Raw genomic sequence first — 15,117 nt, forward strand, 5'->3', positions numbered from 1 at the left:
TTGGTTAAGGGCTTGTAAGTAAGCATTTCACTAAGGTCTACACCGGTTGTGAATAATAATATTTAATTTGATTTTCATACTTTTCTAATGAAACACTTTTCAACCCATATGATCTATTACATAATAAAAGTCTAACAAAACGTATACAAATATCATGTCATAGTGAATTCATGACATGTGAACGAACAAGCCTTTTCATACTTTATAATATGGCTATACAGTGGGGAGAACAAGTATTTGATAGCCTGCAAAATCGGCAGTGTTTCCTACTTACAAAGCATGTAGAGGTCTGTCATTTTTTATCATAGATACACTTTTTATTTTATTTCACCTTTATTTAACCAGGTAGGCAAGTTGAGAACACCTTTATTTAACCAGGTAGGCAAGTTGAGACCACCTTTATTTAACCAGGTAGGCAAGTTGAGACCTGGCCAAGATAAAGCAAAGCAGTTCGACACATACAAGGACAGAGTTACACCAAAGTAAAACAAACATACAGTCAATAATACAGTATAAACAAGTCTATATACGATGTGAGCAAATGAGGTGAGATAAGGGAGGTAAAGGCAAGAAGGCCATGGTGGCAAAGTAAATACAATATAGCAAGTAAAACACTGGAATGGTAGATTTGCAGTGGAAGAATGTGCAAAGTAGAAATAAAAATAATGGGGTGCAAAGGAGCAAAATAAATAAAATAAATATAGTAGGGAAAGAGGTAGTTGTTTGGCCTTAAATTATAGGTGGGCTATGTACAGGTGCAGTAATCTGTGAGCTGCTCTGACAGTTGGTGCTTAAAGCTAGTGAGGGAGATAAGTGTTTCCAATTTCAGAGATTTTTGTAGTTCGTTCCAGTCATTGGTAGCAGAGAACTGGAAGGAGAGGCAGCCAAAGAAATAATTGGTTTTGGGGGTGACCAGAAAGATATACCTGCTGGAGGGCGTGCTACAGGTGGGTGATGCTATGGTGACCAGCGAGATGAGATAAGGGGGGACTTTACATAGCAGGATCTTGTAGATGACATGGAGCCAGTGGGTTTGGCAACGAGTATGAAGCGAGGGCCAGCCAACGAGAGCGTACAGGTTGCAATGGTGGGTAGTATATGGGGCTTTGGTGACAAAACAGATTGCACTGTGATAGACTGCATCCAATTTGTTGAGTAGGGTATTGGAGGCTATTTTGTAAATGACATCACCGAAGTCGAGGATTGGTAGGATGGTCAGTTTTACAAGGGTATGTTTGGCAGCATGAGTGAAGGATGCTTTGTTGCGAAATAGGAAGCCAATTCTATATTTAACTCTGGATTGGAGATGTTTGATGTGGGTCTGGAAGGAGAGTTTACAGTCTAACCAGACACCTAGGTATTTGTAGTTGTCCACGTATTCTAAGTCAGAGCCGTCCAGAGTAGTGATGTTGGACAGGCGGGCAGGTGCAGGCAGCGATCGGTTGAAGAGCATGCATTTAGTTTTACTTGTATTTAAGAGCAATTGGAGGCCACGGAAGGAGAGTTGTATGGCATTGAAGCTTGCCTGGAGGGTTGTTAACACAGTGTCCTAAGAAGGGCCAGAAGTATACAGAATGATGTTGTCTGCGTAGAGGTGGATCAGAGACTCACCAGCAGCAAGAGCGACATCATTGATGTATACAGAGAAGAGAGTCGGTCCAACAATTGAACCCTGTGGCACCCCCATAGAGACTGCCAGAGGTCCGGACAGCAGACCCTCAGATTTTACACATTGAACTCTATCAGAGAAGTAGTTGGTGAACCAGGCGAGGCAATTATTTGAGAAACCAAGGCTGTTGAGTCTGCCGATGAGGATGTGGTGATTGACAGAGTTGAAAGCCTTGGCCAGATCAATGAATACGGCTGCACAGTAATGTTTCTTATCAATGGCGGTTAAGATACCGTTTAGGATCTTGAGCGTGGCTGAGGTGCACCCATGACCAGCTCTGAAACCAGATTGCATAGCAGAAAAGGTATGGTGAGATTCAAAATGGTCGGTAATCTGTTGGTTGACTTTGCTTTCAAAGACCTTAGAAAGACAAGGTAGGATAGATTAAGGTCTGTAGCAGTTTGGGTCAAGAGTGTCCCCCCCTTTGAAGAGGGGGATGACCGCAGCTACTTTCCAATCTTTGGGAATGTCAGACGACACGAAAGAGAGGTTGAACAGGCTAGTAATAGGGGTGGCAACAATTTCGGCAGATAATTTTAGAAAGAAAGGGTCCAGATTGTCTAGCCCGGGTTGATTTGTAGGGGTCCAGATTTTGCCGCTCTGTCAGAACATCAGCTGACTGGATTTGGGAGAAAGAGAAATGGGGAAGGCTTGGGCGAGTTGCTGTGGGGGGTGCAGTGCTGTTGACCGGGGTAGGAGTAGCCAGGTGGAAAGCATGGCCAGCCATAGAAAAATGCTTATTGAAATTCTCAATTATGGTGGATTTATCAGTGGTGACAGTGTTTCCTATCTTCAGTGCAGTGGGCAGTAGGGAGGAGGTGTTCTTATTCTCCATGGACTTTACAGTGTTCCAGAACTTTTTTGAGTTAGTGTTGCAGGAAGCAAATTTCTGCTTGAAAAAGCTAACCTTGGCTTTTCTAACTGCCTGTGTATAATGGTTTCTAGCTTCCCTGAACAGCTGCATATCACGGGGGCTGTTCGATGCTAATGCAGAACGCCATAGGATGTTTTTGTGTTGGTTAAGGGCAGTCAGGTCTGGGGAGAACCAAGGGCTATATCTGTTCCTGGTTCTAAATTTCTTGAATGGGGCATGCTTATTTAAGATGGTTAGAAAGGCATTTTAAAAAAAATACCCAGGCATCCTCTACTGACGGGATGAGATCAATGTCCTTCCGGGATATCCCGGCCAGGTCGATTAGAAAGGCCTGCTCGCTGAAGTGTTTCAGGGAGCGTTGGACAGTGATGAGAGGAGGTCGTTTGACCGCTGACCCATTACGGATGCAGGCAATGAGGCAGTGATCGCTGAGATCTTGGTTGATAACAGCAGAGGTGTATTTAGAGGGCAAGTTGGTTAGGATGATATCTATGAGGGTGCCCGTGTTTAAGGCTTTGGGGAGGTACCTAGTAGGTTCATTGATAATTTGTGTAAAAAATTAACAGAGAAAATGTGTATTAACACACTACCTATTCATAGAAGTATTTATTCATCATCTACATATTCATATTACGCTTTTACGTCTGTGTACAGGAAAGTAGTAGTTGTATGACGAAAGAGAAAATATATCAGCTAGTTGTTAAATATTTATGACGTTCTTTCCAATACAAAAAGTGTTGTAACTATTGTTTCCAAACTGCGTTACCCACTCCAGCCAGCAGATGGCGACGAGCGTCTTTCAGGTGATGCTTCTTGCGTGACGTATAATGGACTGGACGGGACGCTTCTTCAAGAACAACAAGGCGCCAACTCTTTCAACCACCTCGATAGCTTGCTAGACAACATAAAACTTACAGATTGACGTTTTAGACCATGTTAATGTGCATTAGCTAATCGCAGTGTTTAAAACACATTTCAGTTGACGTTAACTTGAACCTAATTTGCTTGTTCAATTTGCAAATTTGTTAAAGATTGATACTGAGCCTAGCACTAGGCTATTCGCTAATGCTAACTAGCTAGCTAACATCCCTGACCATGAGCTCATTAAACTACTCACCCCCTGCTAAAGAAGTGGATGTCTGCTGTACGGAGAAAGAAGCTCTGGCGCTGAACATTGTCGTGAAAGATGAAGAGGAGGATATTACAGTGAAAGGAGAGAAAGATGCTCTGCCGCTGAACATTGTCGTGAAAGACGAAGAGGAGGATATTACAGTGAAAGGAGAGAAAGATGCTCTGCCGCTGAACATTGTCGTGAAAGACGAAGAGGAGGATATTACAGTGAAAGGAGAGAAAGAACCTTTCAGAATGGAAGAGGAGGCTGTTATAGGGAAAGAAGAGAAAGCATCCTCTCCCTCTCTAAAAGCTTATATCTCAGTAAAGGTGAAGGAGGAAGACGTTTTGGGAGTGAAAGAGGAGGAGACAGAATATCTCATTAACACCAGTGAGTATTGTCTTAAAAACAGGGGCACAAACTATGCAGTTGTTGAACTAATGTGTGGTTTTAAGGGGCATTCTACTTAAGTTCTTCACTTCAATGTGATGTTCAGTACTATATAAATTGTTAAAGGGTCAATCTGCCATTGCTACATATATTTTTGGGACTTTTAAATTAGATTTAATTATATATAACAGGCTTTTAAAATGTAATAATGGAGCATAATTTATACTTAAAATATCAAAGGGACACAAAAGGCACCCAATTAATTTAGAGATATTAATGCCTCTGATAAGACCCTATGACTGTAATAGACAGTAATAATTGATGATGGTAATAAGTTCACCATCTGTTTGATGTTCTCGTTAACACAGGAGAGAGACATGACTATCGTGGATCCTCTGGGGAGACTCAACATCCTGATGCTGACGAGGCAGAGAAGAGTCTCTCCAGATCAGAACACCAGATGGTACAGCTTGGTCTGGTCTAGCATACAGCTTGCTCTATCTGGGTCTGGGCTGTGTTTCTGTAAAGCAGTTTATGACAACAGTGACATCAGCATCCATAATGGTATGTGTCTGTGTCTCCTCTTTATGGTTACCAGGACAACGCTAGCCCTTCCTCTCTCCCGGAGTCCCCGTGTCATGCCTCTCCCGGAAACACCTTACTGCTGGGTATGAAGAGGTTGTCTGTGCTGCTGGTGGACTGCAGGAAAACAACAGGGCTGAGTGGAACTGTGAGAGGAGGAGAAGAGAAGAAAGGATCAGATTTGACACATCAAAGTAAGTGCTGTAGTTCAGTTTGAACAAATAAATAGATCTGCCCACTGGTATCTGTTACCAGGACAACCAGCAGAGTTCTGTTAGTTGACAGGAAGATAGAGTAGTGTATATGGATGTAATGAATATCATAACACTGAAAAAGGATTCGGCCAATGAAAAGAGAGAAACCGATAGACCATATAAAACCTTGATGAAAGTTAGCTTTAGAGGGAAAGTTTCAAGATGACCTAATGTAAGGTGCTTGTTTTACAAAAACATTCCATAAACTTGGTTCAGTTTATCAATCAACCTACCAGGGTAGTTACAAACAGTACAGAAATTGAATCATCAACATATTTTGATCATATCTTTACTATTGCTGCAGAAATGTGTTTGAAAGCAGTATCCAAATTCATCGGCTGTTGTGATCACAATATAGTAGTCATATCTAGGACAACCAAAGTCCAATAGGCTGGGCCTAATGTTCTTTATAAGAGGTCATACAATTGTTTGTGGTGATTCCTATGTTGTTGATGTTATTATGTTGTTTTTTTTCACAGTAAATAACTCACGGACACTAGAGAAGCTTTAACCAAGTTGAATTATTCCCAAAGGTTCTGTACATCTGTAATTCAGACAACCCAACGTTTGTTCCATCCAGATATATGTCGCACTTAAGACACTCCTTCTCTCCAATCCTTACATCTTATGGTTCCACAGGAAGAGAGTAACAGGATACCAGACCTTTATCTCCCTGATGAGAATCTGTCCTGACCTCAACCCCTCCTTCATCTAATCCACAGATGTTCGTCTCCCCTGTTTCACACTTTGCTCTCCTCTCGTCCACCCAACACATTCCGAAGCCACCTGTCTTTCTTCAGAGAACCATTAACTTCTGACATAACACCCAGTCTCTTTCACTTCCTATCACTTCTTTAATGTCTCCATGTTCCAAGTTTGGCCGATTCCAACAATGGAAACAATATTTGTTGGTCCGTGGTGTGTAATGACGAGCAACCAGACGCTGCCCTTGACACGTTTATGAAATTGCTTATCCCAGTTACTAATAAGCAGCACCCATTAAGAAAATGACTGTAAAAACTGTTAAAACCACGTGGATTGATGAGGAATTTAAAAATGGTATGATGAAGAGGGAGGCAAAAGAGATGGCATATAGGTCTGGCTGAATAACTGATTGGCAAACCTATTGCAAATTGAGAAATCATGTGACTAAACTGAGTAAAACGAAGAAACTACACTATGAATTACACGAAGAATGATTGTAAAAAGTTTTGGAACTCCTTTGATGCAATTTTGGGGAAAAAATCAACAATGACATGTTACTGGTGTCTGACAACGTGGATTGAGGATAATAGCAGCCGATATTGCCAGTTCTATTAGCATTATCTTAAATTTAAGCCCACTAGAAAGTGTGTTCCCTCAGGCTTGGAGGGAAGCTAAAGTCATTCCACTCCCCAAGAATAGTAAAGCTCCCTTTACTGGCTTAAATAGCCGACCAATCAGCCTGTTACCAACCCTAAAAAATGGTGTTTGACCAGATACAATGCTATTTTACAGTAAACAAATATAGACTTTTAGCTTATAGGGAAGTTCATTCAACAAGCACAGCACTTACAAATGACTGATTGGCTGAGAGAAATTGATGATAAAAATATTGTTGGGGCTGTTTTGTTTGACTCAGTGTGGCTTTTGACATTATCGATCGTAGTCTGCTGCTGAAAAAAACGTATGGCTTTTACACCCCCTGCTGTATTGTGGATAAAGAGTTTTTTTTTAAAATGTAACCTTTATTTAACTAGGCAAGTCAGTTAAGAGCAAATTATTTTTTTCAATGACGGCCTAGGACTGCCTTGTTCAGGGGCAGAACGACAGAGTTTTACCTTGTCAGCTCATGGATTCAATCTGACCTGGCCTACACAATCCCCCGACCTCAACCAAGAGATGGCATATAGGTCTGGCTGTATAACTGATTGGAAAACCTATTGCAAATTGAGACATCATTTGACTAAACTGAATAAAAAGAAGAAAGTACACAATGAAACAAAGATAAATGACATGAAGAATGATAGTAAAAAGTAAAATGGTTGTAAAAATCTTTGGAGCATCTTCAATGAAATTTTGCGCAAATAAAATCTACAATGACAAGTCACTGGTGTCTGACAACGTGGATGGAAAATTGAGGATAATAGCGGCCGATATTGCCATTCCTATTTGCCTTGTCTTTATTTTAAGCCTACTAGAAAGTGTGTGCCCTCAGGCCTGGAGGGAAGCTAAAGTCATTCCACTACCCAAGAATAGTAAAGCTCCCTTTGCTGGCTTAAATAGCTGACCAATCAGCCTGTTACCAACCCTTACAATTTTGGGAAAAAAATATTTGACCAGATACAATGCTGTTTTACATTAAACAAATATAGACTTTTAGCTTATAGGGAAGTTCATTCAACAAGCACAGCACTTGCAAATGACTGTTTGGCTGAGAGAAATTGATGATAAAAATATTGTTGGGGCTGTTTTGTTAGACTTCGGTTCGGCATTTGACATTATCGATCAAAGTCTGGTGCTGAAAAAACGTATGGCTTTACACCCCCTGCTGTATTGTGGATAAAGAGTTTTTCTTTTAAATGTAAAATGTATTTAACTAGGCAAGTCAGTTAAGAACAAATTATTTTTTTCAATGACGGCCTAGGACTGCCTTGTTCAGGGGCAGAACGACAGAGTTTTACCTTGTCAACTCAGGGATTCGATCCAGCAATCTCTCGGTTACTAGCCTACCGCTCTAACCACTAGGCTACCTGCCGCCCCAGAGCTACCTGTCTGACAGAACACAGTGTTCTTTAATGGAAGCCTGTACAACAAAATCAAGGCAGAATCAGGAATTCCCCAGGGCAGCTGTTTGGCACCTACTCTTTTCAATCTTTACCAACAACATTCCAATGACATTTAAGTAAAGCCAGTGAGTCTATGTATGCGGATGACTCAACACTGTACACGTCAGCTTCTACAGCGACTGAAATGACTGCAACCCTTAACATAGAGCTGCAGTTAGTTTCAGAATGGGTGTCAAGGAATAAGTTAGTTCTAAATATTTCTGATTACCTTAAAACCTCTTGGTGTTAGGGGGCAGTATTTTCATTTTTGGGAAAAAAACGTCCCCGTTTTAAACGGGATATTTTGTCAGGAGAAGATGCTAGAATATGCATATAATTGACATCTTTGGATAGAAAACACTCTAACGTTTCCAAAACTGTAAATATATTGTCTGTGAGTATAACAGAACTGATGTTGCAGGCGAAAGCCTGAGAAAATCCAATCCGGAAGTGCCCCAGGTTTTGAAAGCGCTGCGTTCCAATGACTCCCTATATGGCTTTGAATGTACCATCAACGAGCTTACGCTTTCTACGTATTCCCCAAGGTGTCTACAGCATTGTGACGTAGTTTTAAGCATTTCTGTTGAAGAATAGCCATATGGGGGCACATTGCGTAAGTGGTCACATGGTGGCTCCGAGAGAGATTCTCACGTAAAGTGCAGAGGTAGCCATTACTCCAATCGGTCCTAGAGAAAAAGGAATTGTCCCGACGGACATATTATCAAATAGATAGAAAAACACCTTGAGGATTAATTCTAAACAACGTTTGCCATGTTTTTGTCAATATTATGGAGCTAATTTTGAATATTTTTTCGGATTTTTTCGGATTTCGGATTTCTCAGCCAAACGTGAAGAACAAACAGAGCTATTTCGCCTACAAAAATAATATTTTGGGAAAAAATGGAAAAAATGAATGAAAAAATGAACTTTGGCTGTCTACCTGGGAGTCTCGTGAGTGAAAACATTTGAAGTTCATCAAAGGTAAACGATTTAATTTGATTGATTTTCTGATTTCCGGCTATGATAAACTTACACAGATGCTTGTCTAGCGTTGGCTGTAAAGCATATTTTGAAAATCTGAGATGACAGGGTGATTAACAAAAGGCTAAGCTGTGTTCCAATATATTTCACTTTTGATTTTCATGAATAGGAAGATTTTCTAGGAAGATTTATGTCCGTTGCGTTATGCTAATTAGTGTCAGATGATGATAACTGTCCCGTTCACGGGCTGGGTGTCACTACAGGTTAAGTTACATGGCCTACTATGCTAATTCTTTAGCGGTATTGTTAGAGGGGGCTAAAGAAATATTTTGTTGGTGCGCCAGGCAGGTATTAACCCTAGTTATTAAAGTTAGTTATTACCTATTATAACATTATTATTTTTAAAATATTATTAAAACTGAAAGGATGAGAGTAGAATAGATAGAGTAGCGCTTCCAGACACATTCTAAACATGATGGAGACTTAAAGGAGGACTGTAGCATCTAATTATGAAACATTATGGAGTCTTAAAGGAGGACTGTAGCATCTAATGATGAAACATTATGGAGTCTTAAAGGAGGCCTGTAGCATCTAATGATGAAACATTATGGAGTCTTAAAGGAGGACTGTACCATCTAATGATGAAACATTATGGAGTCTTAAAGGAGGCCTGTAGCATCTAATGATGAAACATTATGGAGTCTTAAAGGAGGCCTGTAGCATCTAATGATGAAACATTATGGAGTCTTAAAGGAGGACTGTAGCATCTAATGATGAAACATTATGGAGTCTTAAAGGAGGACTGTAGCATCTAATGATGAAACATTATGGAGTCTTAAAGGAGCCTTGTAGCATCTAATGATGAAACATTATGGAGTCTTAAGCTTTAATTTGTGGTATTGCACTTGTGAATGCATGAAAGTTAAATATTTCTAATAAAAATAAATATATTTTGCACTCTGCAATTTCACCGGATGTTGTCGAAATGTTCCGCTAGTGGAATCCCTAGCCATAACAGGTTTTAATGTGTTTGAGCCAATCAGTTGTGTTGTGACAAGGTAGGGGTGGTATACAGAAGATAGCCCTATTGGGTAAAAGACGAAGTCCATATTATGTCAAGAACAGCTCAAATAAGCAAAGAGAAACAACAGTCCATCATTACTTTAAGGACCACCACAAGAATGGAAGATCCAGAGTTACTTCTGATGCATAAGTTCATTAGAGATACCAGCCTTAGAAATTGCAGCCCAAATAAATGCTTCACAAAGTTCAAGTAACAGACACATCTCAACATCATCGGTTCAGAGGAGACTGCGTGAATCAGGCCTTCATGGTCGAATTGCTGCAAGGAAACCTCTACTAAAGGACACCAATAAGAAGAAGAGACTTGCTTGGGCCAAGAAACATGAGCAATGGACATTAGACCGGTGGATATCTGTCCTTGGGTCTGATGAGTCTTAATGTGAGATTTTTGGTTCCGAGCGTCATGTCTTTGTGAGACGAGGAGTAGATGAACAGATTATCTCCGCATGTGTGGTTCCCACCGTGAAGCATGGAGGAGGAGATGTGATGGTGTGCGGGTGCTTTGCTATTGACAATGTCAGTGATTTATTTATTCAAGTCACACTTAACCAGCATGACTACCACAGCATTCTGCAGCGATATGCCATCCCATCTGGTTTGGGATTAGTCCCACTGTCATTTGTTTTTCAACAGGACAATGACCCAACACACCTCCAGGTTGTGTAAGAGCTATTTGATTAAGTAGGAGAGTGATGGAGTGCTGCATCAGATGACCTGGCCTACACAATCCCCCGACCTCAACCAAATCAAGATGGTTTGGGATGAGTTGGATCGCAGAGGTGAAGGGAAAGCGGCCTACAAGTTCTCAACATATGTGGGAATGCCTACAAGACTGTTGGAAAAGGATTCCAGGTGAAGCTGGTTGAGAGAAAGCAAGGGTGGCAACTTTTGAAGAATAAAATATATATTTTGATTTAACACTTGTGGTTACTACATGATTCCATGTGTTTTTTAATCATTTTGATGTCTTTATTATTCTACAATGTAGAAAATAGTAAAAATAAAGAAAAACCCTTGAATGAGTAGGTAAGTCCAACCTTTTGACTGGTACTGTACATTACATTTCCTAACAGCTCCAGTGGACATTCCTGCAATCAGCATGCCAATTGCCCGCTCCCTCAGAGACCTGTGGCATTGTTGTGTGAACAAACTGCACATTTTCGAGTAGCCTTTTATTATCCCCAGCACAAGGTGCACCTGTGTAATAAGCAAGCTGTTCAATCAGCTTCTTGATATGCCACACCTGTCAGGTGGATGGATTATCTTGGCAAAGAATAAATGTTGACTAACAGTGATGCTCATGAAACATCCAACACTTTACATGTTGCGTTTATATTTTTGTTTTTTGTTGTTACTATCAGTTTTAGGAACATTTACCCAAAATATGACATCAGCGATAATCAAAATGTTGAAAATCTGTGAATGTATAAATAAGAAATTGGTCGAGCAATGTGTCGAACCCTTTCAACAACGGGGAGATGTTACTGATGTTCTTTGTATCTTCGACGTAAAAACAAGTTTTGGACTTCCACACAAAATGACTTCTTTAGTTATTTTATGTTTAAGGAAGTGTGTAGGTCACATTCTGTATCATACAGCTATGCATGTTATATATTTAGAACCACCTGTTCAATTGGAATCCAGCGACGTCTGTGTCTTCGGTGTCCTAGAACTGTCCAGGTTTTTGTGTTCTGACTTTTAAAACAGGATGAATAAAATAAGTAATGTAAACATATCAGTAATTACCAGGAAGCTCTACATTTGTTTTAAAATCACACTAAGATTTTTAAAACTGGCCTCGGGTTATTGAGAGATCTGATTTAGGATTTACCCTCGTAGCAAGGTTGTTTTATCATGTGGTTTCATTCGGGTCTCTATTTAAAAATAACACTGTCTTTGGCAGGAGAAAGGCCAGACTCGGAGGAACCAGAGCCAGGGACGTCCAAACTAGCAAGACGACACCACTGCTCCCACTGTGGAAAGAGTTGTAACCGGTTATGGGACCTGAAACAACATGAGAAAATGCACACAGGGGAGAAGCCTTACCTCTGCTCCCAGTGTGGAAAGAGTTTTCACCAGAAAGCACACCTGAAAGCTCATGAGAGAATACACACAGGAGAGAAGCCTTACCACTGCTCCCAATGTGGAAAGTGTTTCAACCAGTCGGGGGAGCTGAAACAACATGAGAGAATACACACAGGAGAGAAGCCTTACCACTGCTCCCATTGTGGAAAGTGTTTCGTCCATTTGGAGGTGCTGAAACAGCATGAGAGAATACACACAGGGGAGAAGCCTTACCACTGCTACCAGTGTGGAAAGGGTTTCAACCAGAGAGGACACCTGAAACTACATGAGAGAATACACACAGGAGAGAAGCCTTACCACTGCTCCCATTGTGGAAAGTGTTTCGTCCGTTCGGTGGAGCTGAAACAACACGAGAGAATACACACAGGAGAGAAGCCTTACCACTGCTCCCAGTGTGGAAAGAGTTTCAGCCGGAAAGCATTCCTGAACCAACACGAGAGAATACACACAGGGGAGAAGCCTTACCACTGCTCCCAGTGTGGAAAGCGTTTCAACCATTCAGGGAAGCTGAATCGGCATGAGAGAATACACACAGGAGAGAAGCCTTACCACTGCTCCCAATGTGGAAAGTGTTTCAACCATTCGGGGGAGCTGAAACAACACGAGAGAATACACACGGGAGAGAAGCCTTACCACTGCTCCCAGTGTGGAAAGCGTTTCAACCATTCAGGAAAGCTGAAACGGCATGAGAGAATACACACAGGAGAGAAGCCTTACCACTGCTCCCAATGTGGAAAGTTTTTCAGCCAGATAGGATACCTGAAACAACATGAGAGAATACACACAGGGGAAAAGCCTTACCACTGCTCCCATTGTGGAAAGTGTTTCAACAATTCAGGGACACTGAAACGACATGAGAGAATACACACAGGGCAGAAGCCTTACCACTCCTCCCAGGGTGCAAAGCTTTTGCCCATTTAGGAAGCCTGAAAGAACACATTAGACTGCACACAGAGGAGAAGGCTTAGAAAAGCTCAGACTGTGGGAAAACATAGTACTCATAACAGTCATTTAAACGTCATTAGAGAATCCACACCGGAGAGAGAAATTACTTCTCTTAGCGTGTATATTGATATTTCACATCACATTGGCTTAAAATTCATCAGAGAACATACACAGTGCTCCCATTGTCTTATATTGTTGACTGACAATGTGTTTACCTGTCTTTACCATATGAAATTAAATGGTACAGGGTATACTCAAACATATATTTGACCTACAAAACTAAGGAGATGATTGTGGACTTCAGGAAACAGCAGGGGGAACACCCCCCTATCCACATCGATGGAACAGTAGTGGAGAGGGTAGTAAGTTTTATGTTCCTCGGCATACACATCACAGACAAACTGAATTGGTCCACCCACACAGACAGCATCATGAAGAAGGCGCAGCAGCGCCTCTTCAACCTCAAGAGGCTGAAGAAATTCGGCCTGTCACCAAAAGCACTCACAAACTTCTACAGATGCACAATCGAGAGCATCCTGTCGGGCTGTATCACCGCCTGGTACGGCAACTGCTCCGCCCACAACCGTAAGGCTCTCCAGAGGGTAGTGAGGTCTGCACAACGCATCACCGGGGGCAAACTACCTGCCCTCCAAGACACCTACACCACCCGATGTCACAGGAAGGCCATAAAGATCATCAAGGACAACAACCACCCGAGCCACTGCCTGTTCACCCCGCTATCATCCAGAAGGCGAGGTCAGTACAGGTGCATCAAAGCTGGGACCGAGAGACTGAAAAACAGCTTCTATCTCAAGGCCATCAGACTGTTAAACAGCCACCACTAACATTGAGTGGCTGCTGCCAACACACTGACTCAACTCCAGCCACTTTAATAATGGGAATTGATGGGAAATGATGTAAAATATATCACTAGCCACTTTAAACAAGGCTACCTAATATAAGGTTTACATACCCTACATTATTCATCTCATATGCATACGTATATACTGTACTCTATATCATCTACTGCATCTTTATGTAATACATGTATCACTAGCCACTTTAACTATGCCACTTTGTTTACATACTCATCTCATATGTATATACTGCACTCAATACCATCTACTGTATCTTGCCTATGCCGCTCTGTACCATCACTCATTCATATATCTTTATGTACATATCCCCTTACACTTGTGTCTATAAGGTAGTAGTTTTGGAATTGTTAGCTAGATTACTTGTTGGTTATTACTGCATTGTCGGAACTAGAAGCACAAGCATTTCGCTACACTCGCACTAACATCTGCTAACCATGTGTATGTGACAAATAAAATTTCATTTGATTTGACCTCAGAAATAAAGAATCTTGGTTTGACTTGGACTCCAGCAGATCCTTATTTTATAATATCCACCACAACTCTCCCACAGATTGCTGTTTATCATTGTCTCAATGAAGAGTTCCTCTTTCGACTTTCCTGGGGGCAATTACAAACCTCCCACTGGTTGAATAAACGTTACCCGATTGATGAGATTATCATGGGTGAGAGCAATTATTTTATTTGTCAAATGGCAACCAAGCATCGGTCATCATGTCACCAGATTAAGACCCTCAAAATGTATTGGAATGGAGCATCAAGCTCATCACATGTAGTTTCACCACCCTGTGAAGTTCATAACTTATTTCATCTGTAGCCTAATAAACGACATGGTTTTCCAAGTTTTAGAGGGAGGACCACACAACATATCATCACGTGACTCCAAGTTAACTCAGATATGAGGGTTATTTGTTGAAGGAATTAAATTGCTCTCTGTTTTAATACCCAATTAAAATTAAACACTCTGTCAATTCATAAGGAATTGTAATTCCCTTATTCTATAATGATAGACAGAGCCCCAGTCTTAAAATCAGACAGCAGAGTTTATTCAAGAGAGTACTGAGTACACATTTTACCACAGGTTATAAACGGAAAATGACGTCAGCGTTTTCTAAATGTTCCGTCTCTTCTTGACACTGGTAGAAAGGCTCTATAGTTCTCAAGCCTTCCCTACTCGCCTAGAGCCAAGGTCAGCTAGTGTAGATAAGCATTCTAGTCAGTTTGGAAATATAGCTCATTAATTTGTACCAAGGAACAGACCGTCATTGTTCTAAACTCTTGACCACATTCACACACACATTATTTTCAGTACTGGGATCAAGAAAGAAAACTCATACATATACAGAATAGTATTCTGATTAGTACATATACAGTAACATAATAGTATTCGGGTTAGTACATATACAGTAACACGCTAGTATTCTGATTAGTCAGTCCTGATTGAAATGTATACATAATTAG

General features: G+C 41.0%; 2 protein-coding genes across 2 annotated transcripts in view; both read left to right on the plus strand.

Annotated features, from left to right (window-relative positions):
* LOC118958719 (uncharacterized) overlaps window positions 1-14,156 on the plus strand; it is a 42,057-nt gene extending 27,901 nt beyond the window's left edge. The window contains exon 4 of the mRNA XM_090194867.1: window positions 11,655-14,156. Coding sequence (XP_090050993.1) covers window positions 11,655-12,757 — 1,103 coding nt within the window. The 3' untranslated portion in view covers window positions 12,758-14,156. The remainder of the gene's footprint in view (window positions 1-11,654) is intronic.
* LOC118940074 (uncharacterized) lies at window positions 3,373-6,969 on the plus strand. Its single transcript, XM_090194955.1, has 3 exons — window positions 3,373-4,044; window positions 4,413-4,507; window positions 4,643-6,969. Exons 1-3 carry the CDS (start codon window positions 3,639-3,641, stop codon window positions 4,841-4,843), a joined length of 702 nt encoding a protein of 233 aa, XP_090051081.1. The 5' UTR covers window positions 3,373-3,638; the 3' UTR covers window positions 4,844-6,969.
* Window positions 14,157-15,117: the final 961 nt, after the last annotated feature.

This window comes from Oncorhynchus mykiss, chromosome 13 (genome assembly GCF_057628025.1).
Source record: "Oncorhynchus mykiss isolate SJ-2025 chromosome 13, ASM5762802v1, whole genome shotgun sequence".
NCBI classification, from domain to species: domain Eukaryota; kingdom Metazoa; phylum Chordata; class Actinopteri; order Salmoniformes; family Salmonidae; genus Oncorhynchus; species Oncorhynchus mykiss.